This window comes from Manis javanica, chromosome 5 (genome assembly GCF_040802235.1).
Source record: "Manis javanica isolate MJ-LG chromosome 5, MJ_LKY, whole genome shotgun sequence".
Classification (NCBI taxonomy): Eukaryota; Metazoa; Chordata; class Mammalia; order Pholidota; family Manidae; genus Manis; species Manis javanica.
Window position 1 is genome coordinate 100715511 of NC_133160.1, and position 24366 is coordinate 100739876.

The 24366-nt window shown below is 36.3% G+C and overlaps 1 protein-coding gene across 11 annotated transcripts in view; it reads left to right on the forward strand.

The window, feature by feature from the left end:
• The window catches only part of FAM13A (family with sequence similarity 13 member A), a 320862-nt gene that overhangs the window by 38265 nt on the left and 258231 nt on the right, over window positions 1-24366 (forward strand). For 6 of the 11 annotated variants that reach the window (XM_037020137.2, XM_037020138.2, XM_017673878.3 and 3 more), the window contains exons 2-3: window positions 10833-11022; window positions 16204-16413. In XM_037020137.2, coding sequence (XP_036876032.2) covers window positions 10866-11022; window positions 16204-16413 — 367 coding nt within the window. In that variant the 5' untranslated portion in view covers window positions 10833-10865. Of the gene's footprint in view, window positions 1-10832; window positions 11023-11576; window positions 11755-16203; window positions 16414-24366 lie in introns of all 11 variants that reach the window. The other 5 variants (XM_037020139.2, XM_037020140.2, XM_073237310.1 and 2 more) reach the window with 2 other exon arrangements.

A 24366-nucleotide genomic window follows, 5' to 3' on the forward strand; every position in this document is an offset into this window, starting at 1 on the left:
TCCTGTAGAGTTTCTGCCAAAAAATAGCTTTATGGGAATTTCTCTTGTAGGTAACTCATTCTTTTCTCTTGTTGCTTTTGAGATTCTTTTTTCTCTTTGATCTTTAACATTTGATGAAGCATCTTGATGTGGACCTCCTTTGTTCCATCTTGTTTGGGGTTCTCTGTACTTCCTGGATCTGGATCTGATGGATTTCTATTTCCATCTCTTAGGGGGTTTTCAGCTATTATTTCTTTAAATAAGTTTTCCACCCGCATCTGTCTCTCTTCTCCTTCTGAGACTCCTATAATGTGAATATTAGGACATTTGTTGTCCCAGAGCTCCCTTAACTTATCCTCACTTCATTCTATTCATTTTTCTTTTTGCTGTTCAGCTTAAATGCTTTCCATTACTCTGTCTTCCAAATCACTAATCCATTTATCTGCATTCTGTATCTGCTGTTGATTACCTCTGATATATTTTTCTTTCATTTATTCTTCATCCCTCATTTCTTCATTCTTTCTATTTTCTGTCTCTCTCTAGAGATTCTCAGTGAGTTCATCCACTCTTCTCTCAAGTCTGGTGAGCATTTTTATAACTATTACTTTAAACTCTTTTTCAGGTAGATTGCTTAACTCTGTTTCATTTAGTTCTTTTTCTGAAATTTTGTTATGTTCTTTTGTTTCTGCGTATTCCTGTATCTTCTCATTTTGTTTGATTTGCTCTGTTTCTTTCTATAGGTTAGGCAAACAGGCCGAACCTCTCCCAGCCTTGAAGGCTTGACCTTCTCTAGGAACATTCCCTTGGTAGATCATATGTGCTTGCTTGGCTGGCAGTTTCGGCTGGTTGGCTGGAGGCCAGCTGAGCATGAATGAGGGTTTCCTGGTGCCAGGACTCTTAAGGGCATGGGCTGAGATCTCCTGTGTGGTTTCCAGGGCCACATTGGCAGAGTGGCTTGTGTTGAAGGGGCACAGTCTGGGGTCAGCACTAGGCTGGGGTCTCTGGTGGAATAACTGGGGTAGGAGGGGCACTGTTGAAGGAATCTTCCAGGTGGGTGCCAGCCTGGGCCATGCTAATGTTGTGACTAGGGGTGGATGGGCATAGTCTGGAGATCTCTCAGGTTGGCACTGGTCTGGGGCCATGTAAACAGGGCAGCCAGGGATAGAAGGGGTGGTGGCAGGGTCAATCCATGCAGGCATTGCACTAGTACCACTGCAGGATCTCTGACAGGCATGTTTGGTATGAGGGACTAGGAGGCTGCCCCTGTCATATCTGGAGCTGGTGTGTTCACCCTGACCCTGTTACCGTCTGCACTATCAATGTGCATGACAATGTAAACAATGGTGCTCACTCTGTTCCTGTCCACACTAGCCACATGCAAAGGTAACATAAGCAATATAGCTCACCCTGGCCCTGTGTGCACTAATAGTATGTGAGGGGAATGTAAACAAAGGCACTTACTCTGCTCCCACTCACACCAGCAGTGTCCAGGGGAATGTAAACAAAGGTACTCACCCTGCTTCCATCCATACCAGCAGGGTCTGAGGGAAAACACAGTGAGTGGCATCCACCTGTATACTTTTAGTCCTGGAGAGAGTTCCAGCCATCCCTTGACATTTGATAGGTGGTTTTGAAAATTGGCTTCCTTCAATTATAGTTGTGAGATTTAAACCATACAACTGGCACCTTTTCTTTCTGTGCCCCAGGGCAGGTGAGTCTGTGCTCCACTAGCTCAACAATATCCCTCCTTCTGTAGGGCCACATGGGGGTGGGTCTTCTTCTGTTACTGTGTCTGCCTCTCCTGCCATTTTTTTGTGGTCTTTTTATTCCTTGTGCAGAAGGGGTCCATATAGGCGTCTGTTCTTAGGATGAATTGCTCTGTCTGTAAGTGTAGATTTAAGGTGTAAGAAGAGGTGGGCCCAGCCTCTTTCCACACTGCCATCTTAGACACACCTCCAGTTTGCAAATATTTTCTTTTCTGTGGGTTGTCTTTTCACTCTGTTGGTAGTGTCTTCTGATGCATAAAGTTTTCAATTTTGATGAAATAAAATTTATATTTTGTTACAGCCTGTGCTTTTGGTGCCATTTCCTTATTCACTTTTGTTCTTTTTGTTAGGTGAAGTTTCCATCTTATTGTTGGCTCCTTATGAGTTTTGTCAGTAATTTGACACTTCCTGGTTGTGTTCCTTTTTTCTTACTCCTATTTTAATGAGATGGATATTTGTGATGTCAGTAGCAAGAGGTTCCTGTTGGGAGTAGTGATAGGGGCTAAGTAGCTTCCCGAATTTCACAGCTCTGGGATTCTTTCTTCTATTGCTACCAAAAGGACTATTATCTTTCTTTCTTTTTTTTTAATTAAGGTATCATTGATATACATTCTTATGAACGTTTCACATGAGCAACGTGTGGTTTCAATATTCACCCAAATTATCAAGTTCCCCCCTCCCTCCATTGCAGTCACTATCAGTGTAGTAAGATGCTATAGAGTCATTACTTGCAAAAGGACTGTTTGCTTAAAAAAAAAAAAAAAAGGCTCCCATTTGCCCATCTCGCCTTTGCCTCTCAGAAGTTAAACTAGGTCAGGATAGCTCTCCTGTTTTCTCTTCAGAAACCTGCCCTCCAAAGTAATGCAGTCACTAATAGGTGGTGTATTTTTCTGGTCGTCTTGATATCTGCCCACTAGGGGTCCCTACAGATACTTTGTGCACCTTCTTTCTTTAAGCCTCTAAGCCCTGTTCAGTTCCGTCTTTAAGTATACTCTCTTTTAAAGGTAATACGTATTTATAAGATCTTAAAGATCTTTTTCTGGGCTTCTGCTGGTCCTTCCTAGATTCCTAGAAGTGCTGGTGTGAGATCTCTCATAAGCTTCCTGTCCACCTTCACTTCATACAAACTGTAGTTTACGGATTTTCTATAAATCTGTTACTTTTCTGGATCCTCTTCTTAATCTGTGGTTTTAGAAGTAGTAGAATTCACAAAATTTTTATTGGATTTGTTTTCAATAGTTTCTTGAACATTTCAATACTAGATAACATAAGGTCTTTTCTTTTTAATCTCTTTTAGTTTAAACTGTAGGAATTAGCTGAACTGATTTATGAGATAGAAGGTGATCCAGGATATTATTAAATATATGTTGTATAGAGAAGTAAGTTCTTAAAAAATCTTCTGTTAATTAAACCTAACTTTTATATTAATATTTAAAGATCCTTGGATCTTCATATTTCAGATCATAGACCTCCTTTGAGGTTATGATTTCTTTTTTTAAATTGAAGTATAATTTACATATTATTTAGTTTCAGGTGTACAGTGGAATGATTTGGTATTTGTATACATTGCAAAATGCTCATTATAATAAATCTAGTTAACTTTGGTCACCATACATGGTTGCAAAACTTTTTTTTGTGATGAGAACTTAAGATTTCTCTTAGCAACTTTCAAATATACAATATGGTATTATCAACTATAGTTACAATACTGTATATTACATCCTCATCACTTATTTATTTTAGAACTGGAAGCTTGTACTTTTTGACCCTTTTCACCCATTTTCACCCAACCCTCCCTTTTCACCTGTGGCAATCACTAATGTTCCCTGTATCTATGAGCTCAGTATTTATATTTTTTTTAGGTTCCCTATATAAATGTTAATATACTATATTAGTCTTTGATTTGTTTTACTTAGAGTAATGCCCTCAACAACAATCCATGTTGTTGTAGATGGCAAAGTTTCACTCATTTTTATGACTAATTAATATTCCGATATATCACATTTTCTTTATCTACTCATTCTTTTATGGACACGTGTCTTGCCTATTGTAAATAATGCTACAATGAACATGGGGTAATATATCTTTTTGTATTAGTGCTTCTGTCTTCTTCAGGTAATACTCAGAAGCAGAATTGCTGAATCATATGGTAATTCTATTTTTAATGTTTTGGGGAACCTCTGTAGTGTTTTCTAGAGTGGCTGCACCAATTTACATCCGCATCCATAGTGCACAAGTGTTCCATTTTCTCCACATCCTTGCTAACATTTGTTATTTCTTTTTTATCATAGCCATTCTAATAGATGTGAGGTGATATCTCATTGTGGTTTTGATCTGCATTTCCCTGATGATGAGTGATGCTGAGCACCTTTTCATGGGCCTGTTGTCCAACTGTTCATCTTCTTTGGAAAATGTCTATTTAGATCCTTTGCTCATTTTTTAATCTGATTTGTTTTTGCTCTTGAGTTGTCTGAGTTCTTTATGTATTTTGGACATTAACTTTGTATCAGAATATAATTTGCAAATATTTTCTCCATTCAGTAGGTTGCCTTTTCATTTTTTTAATGTTCCCTTTGCTTTTTGGTTTGATGCCATCCGATTTGTTTGTGCTTTTGTTGCCTTTGCTTTTAGTATCAGATTCAAAAAATTATTGCTAAGACCAATATTAAGGAGCTTATTGCTGTGTTTTCTCTTTGGAATTTTATGGCTTTACATCTTACTTTCAAGTCTTTAGCCCATTTTAAGGTTTGTTTTTATGTGTATGGGATAAGGTACTCATCCAGTTTTATTCTTTTGCATGAGGCTATCCAGTTTTCCCAAAACCACTTATTGAAGGGACTGTCCTTTCCCCATTGTGTATTCTGGTTCCTTTGTTGTAAATTAGTTGGCCACATATGTGAAGATTTATTTCTGGACTCTCTGTTCCATTGATCTATATGTCTGTTTTTGTGCCAGTACCATACTGTTTTGATTTCTGTGTTTCTGTAATATAGTTTGAAATCAGGGAGCATGATACTTCCAGTTTTACTCTTCTTTCTCAAGATTACTTTGATTATGTGGGGTCTTTTGTGGTTCCATACAAATTTTAGGATTATTCTAGTTCTGTGAAAAATGCCGTAAGCACAGTTTATTTGTCTCTTTTTTCTGACTTCTGAAAATATGAGGTTTTATATACTTTTAAGGTTAATAATCCATGGATTCCAGGTTAAGAACCGTTGTTTAGATCTGCAGTGCATATAGATAATAATAGATGTTACAGTGTGTTTGTGTAAGGATAACCTAATAAGATATCCAAAAAATGCTTTGAGTTTTAAAATTAATGAGCTATATTTGGAAAAATTGATTTATAAAATGCTTCTGATGTCCTTGATTTAACAATATGTTCAGTGAATAATTAACATTCTGACAGAGCATTCTTTAAAACCAATTTTTTTCTCCCCTCATGTAAAAGAAGTCCATCGATAGAAACATGGCCATTCATATCTATAATGATATGCTGCAAGTAAGATGGTATATTTTAACTGAGTACTTCGTTCCCCACCCTCTCATACAAAGTCAGAGTTCTGTTAACAAAGAAGAGGAAAAATTACTTACCAGCAGGTGTCTCACCTGAGGCTTTCAGCCCTGGGCAAGTTCACTCTGGATTCAGGTGAAACCAAATAACAACAGTGTTGGGGGTAAATAGGTCTTTTACCCAGCTTTATTTTGTTGGCAGGTTGAGCACATGCAGCAAGTCCTGTTCTGCCTCCATGCCTCTCCACCGCACAGCCCAGAGCAGTGGGTAGAGCTCTTTATATAGAGTCAATAATAGTTCATTGCCAACCGTGTGCAAGCCTACACCTGCCGGCATTACACATGCACGATGGACAAGCTAACTAGGGTCAGGGGAGGATCCTGGCCATGGAACTTTCATTTTTGCTGCAGTAGGCAACCACAAATGCAATTCTTACCACAAATAAATTCTTAGTCAACATTCTTCAGCCTTGACTCTCTTCTGGTGGTGTGCTAGATACTTTTGCATACCTTATCTTATTAAACTCTCATAACACTTTAGAGAAGGTGGTGATATTACAGTTTAATAGGTGAGGTCTCAGTCTTGGTGTAGATGAAAGTTTTTATCAGTCTGCCTGTGAGGTGGATCCAGCTGCAGTACTTGTCCTCCCAGTGATCCCTCAGTTGATTCAGCTGCTGTGGCTGGGTGGAGGCCATGTGCCATCTTTCTTATTGTCTCCTTTGGCCCTCTCCAAAGCCACATATTTGACCAAAAAAGCTGACATTCCTATTGAGACTACACAAGTAACTGGCAAGACAAAAATAATTCAAACTCAGGTATCCTAATTTCAGATGGAGTGCTTTCCCAGTGACTCGACCCTATCCAGGTTAATATGACCTGTGTATGCCCCTGTGTAAGAATAGTGCCATAACTATCAATTTTTAATTGAAAATTGAAGAGAAAACATTCCTTTCCCTCCTAACTGTACAGTAAAAATGCTATTACTCTTTGTTAGTAGGATGTTTCCCTGAGCAGTCCCTATTTTTTCCCAGTTTTTATTAATGAAAAAATATCAAGCATTCACAGAAGTTGAAAGGATAGTAAAATGAACACTCCATATGACACTGACTTAGATTTAAAAATTAGCATTCTACAGTATTTGTGCCCATACTGTCTCTGTGTGCATATATATATATATATACATATACATATATTCATATAGATATGCATAGACTCTTTGTGTCTGAAATATTTTAAAGTAGTTGAAAACATGATGCTGTACTCCTTTAGCAGGCACCTTGTAAAAATAAGGAATACACTACACGTGGAATAAATTAGCTCTTACATAATGTTATTGTACCTAACAATATATATAACAGTATTTATAACAGTTCTATCCAACCGATATTCAAATATTGCCAGTTGTCCTGAAGAGACAGTGTTTTTCTTTTTTTTCTTCAAACCAGGGACCTGTCACAATTCATACATTTCTTTTGAAGTTTGTGTATTTTAATTCTTTTTAAATATAGATCAGTTTTTCCCTCCTGACATTGATGTTTTAAAGAGTCCAGGCCATCCGTTAGAATGTCCCTTGTTCTGCATTTGTCTGATTATTTCCTCACAGCCTCTTTACTTGTTTTTTTAGTTACTGTATTTCCTGTAAACTGTTACATTTAGAGGGTAGATTAGCATCAGCCCAAACATTTGTGGCAAGAACACTTTAGAAATTTTGTCTTGCATATTGCATCACATTAGGAACACACAATGTCAGCTCCTCTCATAATTAGTGTTGATAAATTTGATCTTTAAAGTTAAGGTGAATAAACCCAGATATCATTAGTGAAGGTGTATTTTTTCCCTTGCAAAGAGTGTGTGATCTTGACATTGAAAATCCTGTTCTCCAACCACCTTTCACCTGATGTTTTAGTGTCCACTGATTATCCTTGATGGAGATATTGTTAAATAATTTGTGGGAAATGGTGATTTTTCTGAATCTGTCATTCTTGTCAGCTGCATCATCCATCTGTAAAAACAACCTTTAGTTTTCCTTTAGTTTTTAACACCTTTTTCTCATTCTTTTTTTTATTTTTGAAGCAGAGTAAAAGTTTTACTTAAAGTTACATAAAGAGAGAAGAAGTGCAGCAGGCAACCTCAGCAAGGAGAGGCACCCCAAAAGGTTGGAGAGAGGAAGTTTAAGATTAAAAGGTTACATAGAAAGTGTGGGCCACCTCAGACAAAGGAGTGCCCTTTTTCTCATTCTTATTAGTATCACTGTAGATTCATAGATTTTTATTTACACAGTATGTTACAAAGTTGTTACTCCCCGTGCTCCAACTGCCCCAAATTTGGCCATAACAATCTTGTTAAAGCTGGCCCACATGTCTTTCTGACACACCCCATGAGCCCTGAGCATTTCCTTGCTTCCTGGAATGAGATGTCTCATCATCTCCTGCTTGCCATGCACCCCTTTATTTGGTGGTGGAGTGGCTTTCTACTGTACATGTTCCAGGTTAGATTTATTAGTCCTACTCCCAGTTCCAAAGAGTTTTAAGGCACCTCATTGTGAATTTAACTAGCAAAGTAATCTGATTGTCCTTCAGAGTACCTTAAATTCTTGGAGGATTGCCTTAAGGAAATAAAGTCTGTTGATTTCAGTAGTCTAAAATTGATTTTGTGTTAAGCTCTACAAACAGAGAGCTGCATGTTGTGTTGTCCCCTTGGGCCCTTATAAAACTACAGATATGAAAGCTTCCAGAAATACAGCAGTGTGTTGTAGTCAAGAGTTCAAGCGCCTGAGCTGGAGCCACCTGGATTACATTCTAGCTTTAAAATTTCCAAGTCATGTACACTTAAGCAAGTTTCTTTTTACTTGTGCCTTAGAATTTTTTGTTTCAGTAGAAATAGAGTACTGACAAGGTTGTTTAAGATTTAGACATGTTAATTTCAAAGCACTTAAAACAGCACTTAGTAATGGAGATCAAGAAAAATGTAAATAATCCTGTTTTCCTTTGTTACAAGAATAGGAATTTTGTTTCTCATTTCTAGCAATTAAATTACTAATTAGAAACAATAATCAGATATTCCTTTATTACTATGATTACATATAAATTTGCTGTGTAGTATGGCTCTCTATTGTGTAAACAGGTAGTTTAATTTGCAATCACTTCAAATTGTGTGAGGTTAATTACATGTCTGCTACTTGACAACTTTCCAAACCCTAATGCCAAGATAGCTTATTTACACTGTCTATTAACAGGAGACACAATATACTGTCTGCAATTCTGATGAAGGGACAGAATCAAGAACAGGGGCTTTTAGCAGAAAGAATACTAATAAAGGTTTTAATACAAATATAGATAGAAGTTCTAAGAAAACTTTGAGAATTTCTAATGAAAACTTGAGGAATTCTGATGCTTATATGCAAAACTATTTTGTCATTCAAAAGTCATATATTTTAAGAGATCAGAGATATGTGGAGAATAATTAGGTTATCAATCTACCAAACATGTCTCAACCCTGACTACCTTCTTAAATAGCAACCTTTAGTCTACACAGACACTAAAAATAGTACCTCTGCATTTTTTTAAAGAAGAAATTAGAAAAGTTTCCTTCAAAGAAGTATGATGGCAATGATGATTATGATAATAACAATTAGTATTTATGGAGTGTGCCAGGCACTACTCTCATTTCTTTACGTATATGAAGTCACTTCAAGCCTCATGTATTCCTGTAGGATAGGAACTTTTATTATCCCCCTTTCATAAATGGAAATGGGCACACAGGTGAATTGACTTGTACAAGATTCACAGCTAATTACATCAGAATGGGATTTTTCTTTTTTGTTTTAAACAGGGAGCCTGGTTCTAGTATCAGTGCTCTAAACCACAGTACAATATAGTCTCTGTAAGAAGGTAAAGATAAAATGTGTATAATTTAGCCTCATATTATCAGCTTTCTTTAATGCTGCATTTGAGATGACTTTTAAAAGTTGTGTTAATACTGGTTACTTTTTGCTGCTTCCTCATCAGATAGATAGATATACGTTGTTGACTGAAATTTCCCATGTGTTGAAGTTGAAGGAGATTGATATATTTTTAAACTCATTAGAGAAAAAAAGCAGTTAAAAATTTGACTTAATTAATAAATTCATCATTTCCTTGGTAACAGATTATAGTTCTTCCTCCATAGTATGACTCTATAGTAGCTAAAACAATGCTTTATCTATAAAGTTAATAGATAGTAAATTTCTATTGTAACTTTACATTTGCTGAATTTTCATGAGGGAAATCTAGCTTTCAATTAGGACCTATTAAAAGATGCAGATATCTCAGTGAAAGTTGATTTGACTGTAAATTTTAGGATTCTAAATCAAATTGAGATTACAGCAACCTCACTCAAAATAATGTTTCTAGAATTAATTTTGTATAATTGTTTTGGGTCACATGCAGCATTTATCATAGGTTGCTACTAAAACAAAGATTATTACCATAATGGTAATATAAAGCTAAATTAAAAGAGGTACATGGACTTAGAGTAGAATGAAGCTCTTAAAATTTCTGTGATTTTTTTTTGCCAAGTTACTTACCTCTGTGATCTTCTTTTCCTCAACTCTAAGCTGGAGGTAATGTTTCTGTTTCTGGATTGGAATAACTACCAGAGCTTGTGTTTATGATATTTACACTTCGGTTAGTTGCTACATTCATTCTCAAAAAGTGAAAATTTCCCCCAATCTGCTGCCTCTGCCCCCAAATAAAATTGTTTGTATTTTACCATCTTTTCAGTGTTTAGAGTTGTAGATATACAGCATTTATGTAGGACATATGCTTTAAAAGAAAATCCCTCATTTAGTTATATTAAATCATATCAAAACTTCCTTTATAACACTTCCTTGGGGTATAAATTTCTATTTAAAGGACGAAATAAATTTGTATGGATTTCTTTGATGTGGTGATAACTTGATTTAACTGAATGCAAGTTGCATTTTTTTTACTTATAATATGTGCAGTCTTGTTAAATTTTTGAATTGTGACTGCCTGAAATGCCATTTCAGAGAGATAACATTTTGAACCACAATGAGAATAAAGTTGATTTTATGTGCAAAAGTATTACTGAGATATTCTGTACACTTATATGTATATTTTTTCCTAATACTTTAAATTAAAGCTACATTAAAGTGACATATAATTTTCATCTTTAGAAACATTTTATTCTATGATCTGCGTGGGGTTTCATTGTTCTTATAAATGGTTTCTTTTCCTTTTAGCCAGGTACTTCTGAGTCACACCCCTTGGTTACTGTAGTAATCTATCTTAGATACTGCAGTGTATTGCTGCTCCCTCTCTTAGCTACATTAAGTTGTGGTTTTAGGTTTCTCATTTTTCACTTCTTTTAACCATTAATCAGCATCCACCATTTGTAGCACTGAGCAACCTGTGAGACATGTTAGAGATTTTGATTTGAAGTTAAAAAAAAAGGAAAGACCACTACTATAGGTCTCTGCACACTTATATTGCAGTTGAGGTGTTTCTGTTGTAACCATGCAACCTCCTGTGGTAAAAATGACTGGCTGCTCTCTTTTTTTATGCTTTTTCAAGCAAAGCAAAGCAGCAGTTCAGCTGAAAGAGGACATGAAAAAGATAGTGGGAGTGCCACTAAATGAGCAGAAGAATTCTACCTATAAAAAATTATTTGGAGTCAGTCTCCAAGACCTTCAAGAGCAGGGGCTCACTAAGAATGGCATTCCAATTATCGTGGAGAATATAGTGGAATACTTGACAAAGCACGGTAAGTCAAGTCATGATTTAATTCTGTTGTTGTTTGTACAGTACTCACATATGAGAAGAATCTATGTGAATTACTTCAAATGTATTATTAGGTTATTCCCTAAACACCTTAATTAGAATATCAAATTATTATGTAATATACTTTTATCTTAAAGGGCATTAGGAGCATTATTACTGCTTAATATTGTTTTGACAATACTAATTGAATTCACCATGGAACAATCACTTTATTGAGGTTTCTAGTTTGGAATGATTCCTTGTTTTAAGTGCTTAAATACACTGTTCTAATACACTGTTCTAATTTTCATATGAGTTCTCTTGTTTCATTTATACAATAAATGTCAGTAAACCTTAAAAGATTTAGAAAAAATATTCTTAGGGGAAAGCTTGGAATTTTCATGATTTTCTATACTGAAACAACATTTATATGGTAAAAAGACTTATTTAGAATAGAATATAAAATTTGTGGGAATTTTTAAAGATAAGTCTTGAGACTGAAGAAATTCTACACTTTGTGCAGTTTGCTTCAAGCACTGTATCTTCCCATGATTGCAGGTCCATTCCTCTTCTATAAAGAATCATCTGCATTGGAAAAATTTGAGAAGCCCTGTGCATCTGTTCCTCTGTAGAAACGTGTATCAACATGACAAGGACTGTGTGGCAGACAGTTCAGACCACAGAAGGTTGTGTGTTCTGAGTTAATTGAAAAACAGCTGTTTGCTCAGGTTACTAGGTGTGTAGATAACAAAATGGTATTTTGTTGTGAAAACTGAAGAGATAGGCTTGCATTCTTACCTCATAGGAGTTACCTCCTTACTTTTATAGGAATATAAGCTGCACAAGGATAAGATTCCTGGAGAACATATCTCGATTTGTTCAAATACTTTAAGCAGGTTAAACATGGTTATATACAGCATGGCAGTAAGATAAAATCTTGGCCTACAAGATCTTAAAGCCAGATGTCATTAAGTTAAAGGCTTTTTTGATAGGGCTCATTAACACACTCAGTATCCAGTAAAAGTGTATCTTATTGATTTCGATACAAATAGATCTCTATGAAACCTAAAATTTATTTACTCTGTATTTTGAAAGGCTATATAGTTAATATATATGTAATACTGAATTAATTACTGTGCAGATAACCAGAAGTTCCTTATTGTATTTTAATCCATCATGTTAAACCAAAGAACCTGTGTAATTTTGAAGGGTGGTATGAAGTTTTCAGGTAAGATACTTCAGTTAGTTTTATTTTATTATTTTGCAGTTTTTCTAAGTCAGTAGACATTAATTATGTACCAAAGATACCATAGGTACTCTGCTATGCAATATAGAGATAGTTGGTCATTTAATTCAACCATAGGTAAATATTGGAGTCATGCTTTTTTATTCAGTATAAGTGTAGACATTTATCAACTTGGCAGGAGGGAAAACTCTATTATAAAGGAATTTTAGGACAGAAAGAGTATTATCAGGGCCTTTAAAACAAGGCTTGGACTCCCTTTCTTTAAAAGAAATATTTCTTTTTTCCATTCAAAGGATGATCTTTAAAGTTATGAGGTATATCATCTCTGTGCTGTTTTGAAATAACAACTCTTGCTGACTGACTAGATTCCTTCTCTTTATCACTAACCGTGGGGCATGCCATTTAGTTCCAAGTAGTGTAGGAACCCCTACTTACCACCAGGTGTCAGAATATGCTTACCTATTGTCATATTACTTTCTGGGCCAGTGTGCCAATTAGCCAAATTCTAACTTCTGGCATATTTAGTTTCTAATGTATTCATGCTGTTTTGAAATGAATGAAAAAAAATGCTGTCAATGCTGTATATGTGATTTAGCTTACATGATTCTCTCATTCCTAAACCATTATTAAATTGGTATGAAATGATTAAGCAATTATCTCCTGAAGTCAAATATAATCAAAATCTATGAAATGTATGAGAATAAGTCCATGAAGCTTTGTTAAGTATATCCTTCCACTGAACATTTCTGTTATAATCATTTCCTAAAAATTTAGAGATTATATAGTTGGGTAAGCCTCATATTGATATTGGATGTAAGTTTGTTAGGGGCTTTTAAAAACTGTATGGATCCTTTTTCCCGGAGTATAAAATAGCCATGTTCAGAGGTAAACTTACCTTGGTTGAAAATCACTGAGTATCATAAGAGTTGTTTGGGTGAGAGATGTTCCTAAGGGAAGAGAGTTACACAAATGAATGGGGCCAGAAAAAGGTGATCAAGAAGCATTAACTTCAGTCCAGTGGGAACAGGAACCCTGGAGACCAAAGCCAGTTGTTGGAGCTGGGTAGGTATTTGAAAATAACTGAAAGTATATGTATTTGAAGGAAGGGTCAAAAAAGCCTGTTGGAAGAGAAACCTGAAGTCAAAGCTAGCAAGTCACTGTGAAATAAGATTCAAAGGGCATTCTCCAGGCTAAAAACAGGCTCAGGAGCTGTAGGTACAGAAATGTGATGCAAAATTCTAAATTTTTAGAATATTGGCTTTCACCAGGGATGGGATTCTTTTATTGAGTGCTGTTTGCTTGATGCCAATGTACATATCTGAAGTTACAGATGAAGCTTTGTAGAGAAGAGGAAACAGACCTTTAAAGCCTTAAAAATGTCTGAGCTAAAGTCAAGGAACTGAGGATGGTTTCTGGACAACAGCTAGTGAATGAATAAACAGCCTGCAAGGAACTGAACTGCAGTATTAAAAGGAATGGCATTTCATATTAGTTATCGGTTTCTGCATAACAGATTATCCCCAAACATAGATCAAAACAACAATGTTTATCACCTCACAGTTTCTGTGCATCGGGAATCTGGACATAGTGGATTTGTGTCTTCTGTCTTAGGGTCTCTCATAAGGCTGTGGTCACGTGCTGAAGCTATAGCCATACCAGGACTTCGGTGACTAAAGGTTCACTTCCAAGCTCATTCATGTGGTTGTTGGCAGGGTTCAGTTCCTTGCAGGCTGTTTAGTTATTCAGTAGCTGTTGTCCAGAAACCATCCTCAGTTCCTTGCTATGTGGACATTTCCATAAGGTGGTTAACAAAGTAAATAGTGGATGATTCATCAGAGTGAACAAGCAAGAAGAGCAGAAGGGAAAAAAGAGAATGCAGGCAAGTAAGGTGAACTCCCAGTCTCATAACCTAATCTCACAAGTGAGATTAGAACCTAATCCCATCATTTTGCTATATTCTGTTGGTTAGAAGTCACTAGGTCCAGACACGCCCAGGGGGAGGGGATTACACGTGAGTGTGCATACTGAAAGGTGGGTATCATTCGGTCCATTTTTGAAGCTGTCTACTACATATACGACTGGTTTCTCCTCTGATTGCATGGTGCCCTGGCTGTCCTGGTTGTTAAGCATTTTTAATATCATCTCTGGTTTTACAAATTTTTGTCAAAATTGGAGCTAAAATTCATGTCAATTTTCGATATGTTCTCCACAGCCAAATTTATGTATATGAATATAAACATTTTACCAATCTACAAGCTTCATAAGGATAACGGTAGTATTCAGGTTTTTTTCTCAGTTGATTTTTTTTTTGTCCCTAACACACTGCCAGGTACTCATTAAATATGTGTTGAATTAAAAGGTTCATAAAATGTTTTATCAAATTACAAAAAAAAATGAAATCCACTTCCTTTTTCTTTAGAAAGAGCAATATAATTAGCAGGTAAGAGAAAGAAGGAGAGGCTGATACAAACTAACACCTCTCATCCCACTCATTTTAACAGACTTCAGTGTTTGTGTCATTGCTAAGATTCACCATTAGACTCTCAAAAGAATGCTAATTTGAGTTCTCAGGTTACTCTTTCTTAAGAAGGATTGTTTCTTCGCCGTATGATTATTCCTTGTGGTCTGGCTTACTTGCTTACATTGTGATCTGCCTCCTTAAGTCTAGTACACTGAGCTGGAATCATCTTCTGCCCTAAACCATCTTCCAGCCCTGTTATGCACATCACCTTATCCCTCACAGTGCTTTTTCTTGCATTTCTAGTTTTTAAACCTTAAAGCTACCTTTCAACCCTTCCTTTTCCTTAATTCCATTATTGTCCTGAGTTACAAATCATCTTATCTCCTTTTCACTTCCATCCAGCAAGCTCTTTGCCCTCTCCATTCTTTACTTCTTAGCTGGCAGGATCTTCCTTAAACCTTCATTACTTTGTGTATTGTCCTACCCCAACTCCACTTAGTGCTCCAATGATAAAATCTTCACTCTTTAACTTGATGTTCATGGCCCTTTTCCATTTCTTCCATTTTATTACCAATTATTCTTTGACCTGAACGTGCCATATTTTTATCTGCCTGCCTTTCTTTATGCTATCCTTTTTCTGCTTCCCAGTTTACATATTTGTCATTCTTTGCAGGGATAGATGAAGGTTTTGTGGGTCCTGGTTCTTAATCTTTTTGGGGTCCTCTAAGAGAATACAAAATTAAGAATACAGAGTTAGGGACAGAGCACTGGAAAGGGCTCAAATCAGCAAGGGCCCTTCCCTTAAACTGCATTAGCTTCACAGAAAATCAGCCCCAGCCCTTCCATCTTGCTTATGCCTTACCCGAAGATCATACAAAAGAGCCAAAGGCTCCTGCATGAAGCCTTCTCTGCTGACCCCAGCCAACACTAATGTTCCCCTTCAACTGGCTGGAGGCAAGGCTCTTCTCTTATGCAACTGTATAGTCTGACAGTCTTACACCTTGAATTTGGTGATTACTAAAGCAATATTACTCTTATAATAACTTTAGTTATTATAAAAGTAATCACATATAGGTAAGAAATTTCTTACATGCATGTTGGTTTTTTTTAAAAATAGTTTTCAAAATGCTAAGCTGCTATTGGAGCCCAGGTAAGCTTCTGTTATGTACTGTAGATTATATTATATGAATACAGTTCCTTTGTAGAATAGTATATGTTCTGTGTTTATATACATCCTGACCTTATTTTTAGCATTCAGCTTTTAGAACAATCTATATGATCTCTTTAGTTGACATGTGGTAGATGTGAAAATTTATTATTCTAAGAAAACATTTTATAAAATGTGAAAATCTTCCAGTGCTTGGTCATTGTCATATTCAAAAAATCCTGTACTGAGATTTCTCTTGTTGTTCTTTAGTTTGTATCTGTTTGTGAGAAGAGACCTATTGATTTTCCATGTGTCTGCTTTCCTGTTCCAGGGCTCACCCAGGAAGGCCTTTTTAGGGTGAATGGCAATGTGAAGGTGGTGGAGCAACTTCGATTGAAGTTTGAGAGTGGAGTGCCCGTGGAGCTCGGGAAAGACGGTGACGTCTGCTCCGCAGCCAGTCTGTTAAAACTCTTCCTGAGGGAGCTGCCGGAGAGTGTGATCACCTCGGCATTACATCCGCGATTCATCCAGCTCTCACAGGGTTAGTACAGTAAGTCCTTCTAGGAGTTAAAGCAATCTTATTTTACAGTTAAAACTAAGCTTTGAAATACTTAATAGTTAAATATTAAACATTAAATGTTTAAAATTTAAATTTTAAAATCATCTTTTAAATATGTGTGGTCTCCCCATAATGACCATCTTGCTATTTTACTCTAGCCCTTCACCTTCCACCCTGAAATAATACCAAACTGATTATGAAATACCATTATTAAATGTAATTGCTAAGACTATTGGCATATGAATACTTAAATAACATAATATTGAAAAGTCCTGATGCTTTTGGGCCAAAGAAATTATTTTCTGACTAGTGATTACCATAGAAAGAGTGAGAATAAGACACAAAAATTCCATATAGGAAATACTAAATAAATTGCATTTGGTTAGTGACTTTGAGACTCAGACTTTTCATAAGCAAGATTGGGTCCAATTTATCTAAATTATATTTATTTTATACAATTGAGGTATAAATTGATTTTGATTATATTATGAAGTGACTTTAAATGGAGGAACTTCAGTTTTATAGCCTTAATCATTTTAGAGTTCTCTCTCCTAAATGATTTAGTCTTAAAAATCCACTTCTTATTTTTGCCCCAGATTAAGAAGGATGTTACTTAAAGCCACATTTCTTTAAAGCGTTGATGTAACTATTCACACATAGTTACCCTAAAGATACATTAGACAGCTATGATGTGTGTTGTAGTCTGTTGAAAAATAGTGAGAATATGAAAGCAAAAATTGCAGAACCATTTGTTCTGTTTATCCACAGTGCTCTTAAGCTTTCTGTATCAGTTAGTGATATTTGGTAAGTGACAGATGTTTGAGGCTGGCTTGTGTTCTAGAAACTGAACTTTTCATGTTTAAATGTAAGCATTTTAAGGAGAGAGCCCCTGGTCCTATTTAAATGGTTCTTACAACTCATAGGGATGTGAAGTTTTAAGGGAAATTCCTGAAAATCATTTTTAAATGCTACAAAAGCGAGTTGAAGATTTAAATATTGTATGCTTAGTACAAAATTTAGTAATAGAATGTTTAGTATTACTAAAAATATTTAATATTATGCTTTAATATAATGTGAACTAATATAGTAAGATGATATAAAACTGATATAATAATCTTAGTATACCTTAATACTAAGATACTTAGAGTAGTAGTGTTAACACCATCATGAATGCTTATGAATTTTAAAAGCTTATATCACATTTCCTAGAATAGCTTACATTTGAAAATGAGAATACACTGTTTTATTATTTTTGATAATATTTACATTATAGTAATATTTTGTTATAACTTATATCTTCTTCATAAACTATCTTCTTATTCATGGCATGTTTCCTTGATGGCCAAAAAATTGTTATGCATTATAAAAAGCAAATGCTGTCATTCTCCATGTAAGCCTGGCTCTATAGTCAGCTTTAGGGGTGTGTGACTATGCAAAAAGAACAAATTCTGAAGGGGCAGATGAAAGGAAAGGAGGGACACATAGCAGCAATTCACTGGAGAGTTCCGCTTTATTAGGGAAAGGTGCTGGGTTATATAGGAAGGGGCATGAATTGATTGAGGTGTCACTTCTACGGAGCTGGTGGCTGTTGGCTAGGTGCTGGGATTGGGAGGGGGGCGAGAGGTGATTGGGCTTCAGGTGGCGCCGGTGGGAACTGAGGACCCCCCCCCCCCAAGAGAAGCCGGAAGTTTGCCATCTTACTGGTGGGGACCCTTCAGCAGAGAAATTAATTTTTGCTTTGCTAATAGTATTCTCTAACTTCTTGACAGCCTTGGGCTATAATCATGATGTACAATTACAGAAAGTATTACTGGACTATCTACTAGGTACATAAGCTTCTAAGCAAAGTATGCGTTAGGTGTCAGACAGAATAGCCCCTGTAAAATAAACTACTCTCTTTAATAATTCAGGTGGAAAGTAAATAGAGCTACTCTGTTTTGGCTGGTTTATCCTGTATGTGGTAATGGTAGAGGTTACACATAGCAACTGGTCATTCTACAACTGGAAGTAGTTACATTTTTCACAGATTTTACACTTAGCTAGTTATATTCTCCTCTCCCCTTTCTATTAGATATTATATATAAAATAGTTTTGATATAATTTCTGTAGTAAAGGCTATGCTGCTTTCAGATTTCAGTCCTTATAATAACAGATTAAATAGTCATCTTGACATTCTGTTACAATTCAATGCTGGATTTCTTTTTTAAAAAAGTTGTTACAGAGTCTTTGAACTATAGCCTGTGTATAGAGTAAGTGATTTCTTAATTAAATATGCTTAAAATTGCTCAGTTCAATATCCTCTCTTCCATGCTTTATAGAATGGAATCTGGAGCCCCAGCTAAGTATTTTTTCATGTAAGGTAAGGGAAAACTGCCACTGGCATAGTCTGGATGCTGTCTGGAAATGTTCTGGCTGCTCTGCATCACTCTAAGGTGGTAGAGATCCACAGCGGACCACTGTGTGAAGAACTCCATTTAGACATGTTCATTTTTCTAACAAATTATCAACTTAAACTTGTCTAGTGTCTAAAGCTCTGATATTATATATATTTTAAGTTAGCAGTATACCAGTATATCTGCATACCAGGTATTTATCAAATATTTCTATCTAAAGTTGATGTCTGCCAGACCTGCTTTTGTCAAAGACCTGGTTTAGACAATTCATATTTAAGAGAGTGATTCTAATGAGCCTCCGGTGATCATCCTTTCCTGTTAGGTTAGATTTATCTCTGATTGTAATAACGCACCTTCCTTAATTGAGTTTCCAGTATTGATCTTTTATCCTTATCTTGGTGAGCCTGTGTTATATCTTTTATTTTAATAATTTCAGGTGTGTTCTCTGGGAATAGATATGAATTGCAAGCAATTAAAAGATTTTAGGATAGGACTTATTTAATTTATGATGAACTAAACATTCCTTTTGTTTAATGTTCTCCACTGAAAATTCTTCTATAATGCAAATATTTCTCATATTTGAATATTTGCTGTTGTTATTCAGTGACTTGGAATTGGATCAGTCCATCAATATTTATTTAGTACCTTCTACTTAGACATGGGATGTACCAAGAAATAAGAGATTAAGCATTCTGACTTCACAAATGGTTTGATTTGAGGAGACAAAATGTATGTGGTAATACATTCTGCAGTATTTCAAATGAGTGATAAGAACATCCAAAAGGTAACAGGGGAGAGTACAGTCAGTCTCGATTATGGTAGTGTAACTCCGGGGAGATGAAATCCCGGGGCAAAATACCTCTAAAACCGAATTAAGTCAAAGGGGGAAATAAAGTTAAAAACACATTTATTGCTTAGAAACTGCAAGTCCGGGGCCATTTCTCTCTCCTGCTCCAGCAAAAGCCAACCCCTCCCCCTCACCTCTCAGGTTCAGATAAGCCCTCTGTTGCTCAGGTAATTACCCATTGATATGGAGATGAACCTCTGTCCACCCCTGAGGACACCTGTTGATACGCAGATGCACTAAAGCCAGGCCAGATATTCTGGAAATATTATGGTTTTACCCACAGGTAGTCAGAGAACACTGTGGAAAACCTGAGCATGGACTGCACAAGATGAATTTGGATGGAGAGGACAATCTTTTAGGCAAGGAAAAGGCATGAGCAAAACAGTGTAAGACAGATGTCTGCCAGAGCTGTCTGTAGCTGTAGAGATTAGCAAAAGGTACAGTTTAAAAAGTAGGCTGAGATTAGATGGTAGAGAGTTTTGAATGTTAGACTAAGGAATTAAAATTTATAAGCAGTAAACATTTGAAGAAAGAAGTCTTCCTTCTGCATCATGGGAGCCTTTAAAGAGCTGTGTAAAGAGTACGGTAGGTGGATGGGAGGGTGCTGGGTGCAGGGAGAACGTATAGATTGTCAGACATCTAGGGCTTGGTCCTTAGGGACTGTAACTGGTAATAGCAGTGAAATTTTTCTTTTTATTGTGATAAAGTGTACGTAATATAAAATTTACCATTTTGACCATTTTTAAATGTATGATTCTGTGACATTAAGACCAATCATAGGATTGTATAACCATCACCTATCCATTTACAGAATTTTTCATCATCCCAAACAGAAACTGGCAATGGAATTTATAAGGAAAATTACAAGAGACTTCAGAAAGAAAACAAGAACAGAATGAGGTGGCCAGTAATTCCATAATGAGAATAATATAACCCTAAGGAGAGTCAAAGATAACCCTAAGGTTTTGGCTTTAGGTGACAGTGGATTAGGAAGGAGTAGTGTGGTGGCCCAACCCTGATGAGGGCCACTGAACTGGGAGGGCCAGAGGGCCAGATTGTCGCACTGTTATGAATAAAAACTAAAAAATTAGGAAGAAAGTTGTAAGGCAAGTTTGAAATAGAACCAGGGAGAGTTGCCTGCAAACTGTTTAGACAAGGCCTGAGGCAACTACTGTTCTTTTATCTTCACTGATTCAAATAGTTTCTTTCTGTACCTAAGGTGGAGCTTTCACATTTTCAATTGCTTAGCTTGTCAGACCTGATCTTTTGTCCTAAAAGGAAGAGGCATAGCCTTCAACTTTCTAGGAGCCTTCTGTGGCCTCCTAATGCTCCTTCCCAACCTCCAGGTCGACTGGGACTTAGCCCGAGGACTCAGATGACATTAGCTTGATAGATCTGAGGATCTTTGTGGTAGCTGTCTAAGAAATTCACCTGTCTTTTTTTGAAGAAAGAAGACGGTTACTGATGTGGCATCTTGACAACTGGTCTGAAGTCAAGAGGGGAAGATTATTATGGAGCCAGGAGGAGGAGTTCATTTAGAATAGATGAATAAAATGATTGTCAGTGCTTAGGAGAAAAGGGATTAGGCTGAAGATGTGAATTTCACAGTCATCTATGTGGACTTATTGATGTTCAAACTTATTAGCATCAGTTATGTTTGGACAATATTGTAGTTATAAACAGATGACAATAAGCTAATTTTATATATTTATCATCAGTATTTAAGTGCCTCTTCTGTGCCAAGATTTTGCCGAGGTGCTTTACATATGTGTGGCTTTACAGCTACTCCTATAAATATTTCATAGATAAGGGAAGTGAAGGTCAGTGAGGGTAAGTTACCAAGGAACAAGCAGCTAGAATGTGCAGAGCGGAGGTCTACCTGCCTCCCAAGCCCAAACTTTTCCAATCAGACTTTGTATATTAGTCATCCTGAGTTGCCATAACACAGACTAGGCGGCTTAAACAACACAAATTTATTTTCTCACAGTACTGGAGGCTGAAAATCCAAGATCAAGGTGCTGGGAAGGGTAGTTTCTTGGGAGCCCTCTCTCCTTGGCTCGCAGATGGTGCCTTCCCGCTGGCCTCACATGGCCTTGCCTCTGTGAGTGCTTTTCTGGTATCGCTTCCTCTTCTTATAATGACACCAGTGCTACTGGATTTGAGCCCTGCCTTTTGGCCTTATCTAACCTTAGTTACCACCTTAAAGGCCTTTTCTCCAAATAGTTACACTGGGGTTAGGGCTTCTATTCCTGTGAATTTTATTGGGACAAAACTCAGTCCATAACACTTTACTTTAAAAAACTTTATCACAATTTGATAAATGTATGAATGAAAAATAAGTTAGCTAGAATCCTATAGTAGATGCTAATTAGGTGGACTCTGAGATAGAAATCAGGTAGTCTCTGGACAGAATTGATATATTTTTGTCTTGGAAATCTTTAATGACTAGCATAACTAGGAGTAAGGGAATGAGTTTAAAATAATCTGGGGCAGGGAAGAACATGACGGGTTTTGTTTTCTTTGTATATATATATTTTTGCATTTTACTATTATCTTTGAGAAGTTTTGCTTTTTAGTGATATTAGGTTGCTATTAAGTGACAAATCACTCTTTAATGTAATACCTAGCATGTAGTTTAATTAATCTCTTTGATCCCAGCACCAGCAGGAATGAGGTATAGGCCAAATAATCTTCATTTTGAAGAAAGAAATTAGAGCATGTGACTTAGAGCATAGGCTCTGGGTCCCTTCCTGGCTGGTTTCAAATCTGTTTGCCCTTTGCTAGCTGCATTACTATGGGCAAGTTACTTAACCTTTCTGTGTCTTAGTGTGTTAGCTATCAACTTCTACATAACAATTAGTCCAAAATTTAGTGGCTTAAAACTAGAGTAAACATTTTCCTCCACGGTTTCTGTGGGTTAGGAACACAGGTGTGGTTTATCTGGGAAGTTCAGGTTTCAGGGTCTGTCAGGAAGTTGCCATCAAGAGTTGGCAAAGGCTGCAATCATCTAAAGCCTTGACTGTCTAGAAGCTTAGGGCTAGAAGATCTGCTTCCAAGGTGGTTCACTTATGTGGCTGGTGGTTTATTGCTGGCTCTTGGCCAGAGGCCTCAGGTGCTTTCTGTGCCTCAGGCCTCTCCACATGGCTGCTTGCTGTCTTCCCCCAGCATGAGCAATTCCAGAGAGAGAAGCTATCCTTTTAATGGCCCAGCCCTGAAACTCAAATAGCATCGTCTGTACCACATAGTATTCATTATCAGTGGGTTGTTAATCTGGCGTGTGTTAAAGGGGAGGGGAATTAGGAATCTTTTGAAGGGAGAAGTGTCAGGCTTTGTAAATGCTTTTAAACTACCACACTTAGTTTCCCTAACTCTTAATTGGAGATCATACTTTTCTGAGCTTATTGTAGATATTGAGTTATCCATGTAAAACACTTAGAACAATGCCAGTCATATAATAAATATTTAATAAATGTTAAGCTGGTGTTTTTTAACTGTGGTATCCCATAAAAATTATCTGGGAAGCACTGAAAAGTCCCAGAGATCAAGTCGCAACTAAATGGTCAACTCTAGAGATGGGACAAAGGCATCCACATTTTTAATGTAATCTTCCTTCAAGATGCTCATTTCCCAGTTCTTCCTCAGCCCTCACTCCTGCCCTTTGTTTTTCTTTGTTATAATAAGACAAACTACTTATTGTGATGTCCTCAATTTTTTCACTTTTCAGGCTTAAAAACAGCCTCTTTTCATTTCACCAGCCTAACTTCCCTGCCTCAAAAAAAAAAAATTACAGGAGAGTTATGGAAGCCTAAGTAGACTTATCTGTCTGATGATTAAGGAGGAAAGAAAAGGAAAAAAATGGATTTCAGTTTGGAGTTAAGATCAAGATTTCAAAATCCTTGCCCAAATTAATTGAAACTACTTGAACTTTTGGTTCTTAGGTGAGTTGGTTAATCAGGATGGACAAGTGTTTATTTTTGGATTGACTGCAAGTTTTCAATAATTATTTAGTAAAGGCATGTGATTGCAGCAGTGAGCAAGGTGAGTGTGCCAGGTGAAGTGTAAATATAATTGGCTTCAGTGATCTTTCAGTAAAATTAAATGCTGACATGGCATATTCTTAAGTAATTTTATAATGCTCAAGAAAATATTCATTATCTTCATTGCATTGGACATATTTTTCCTTTATTTAAAAGAATACTTTTATCAAACTAATACATGTAATAGGGTTTTATTTATTTTTTAATCAAAATTTAAAGATTTATAAAGAAAACCAAAGACCCCTATATACCCTTTGGCAGCTCTCAGTTCTTGCCTAGAGGAAATCAGTTTTTACTCAGAGCTGTTCTTGGGTATTTACTTCTAACAGATAATATACTTAAATGTTATGCCTTGTTTAGTTCCAGACATTATCTCCTCACTTTTGCTTCTGAAATATGAGGAATTAGCTGTATTACATTGCCACTTCAAACATTTTCTTCCACTGTTGCTTTATCACAATTTTAACTGAAGATATAATTAACATTTGACTTATTCTGTGTGAAGGTGTTTCTGAGAGAGAGATATTGCCTAATGCTTGTCTTAGGTTTTCACTCACCTTATTTTCTATAAACCTATCTGTACTTTTTTCAAACTACTGGTCTGGAAAATTTCCCTATATTGTGTTATTGTGCCTTTAGATATCTTACCACTATCTTT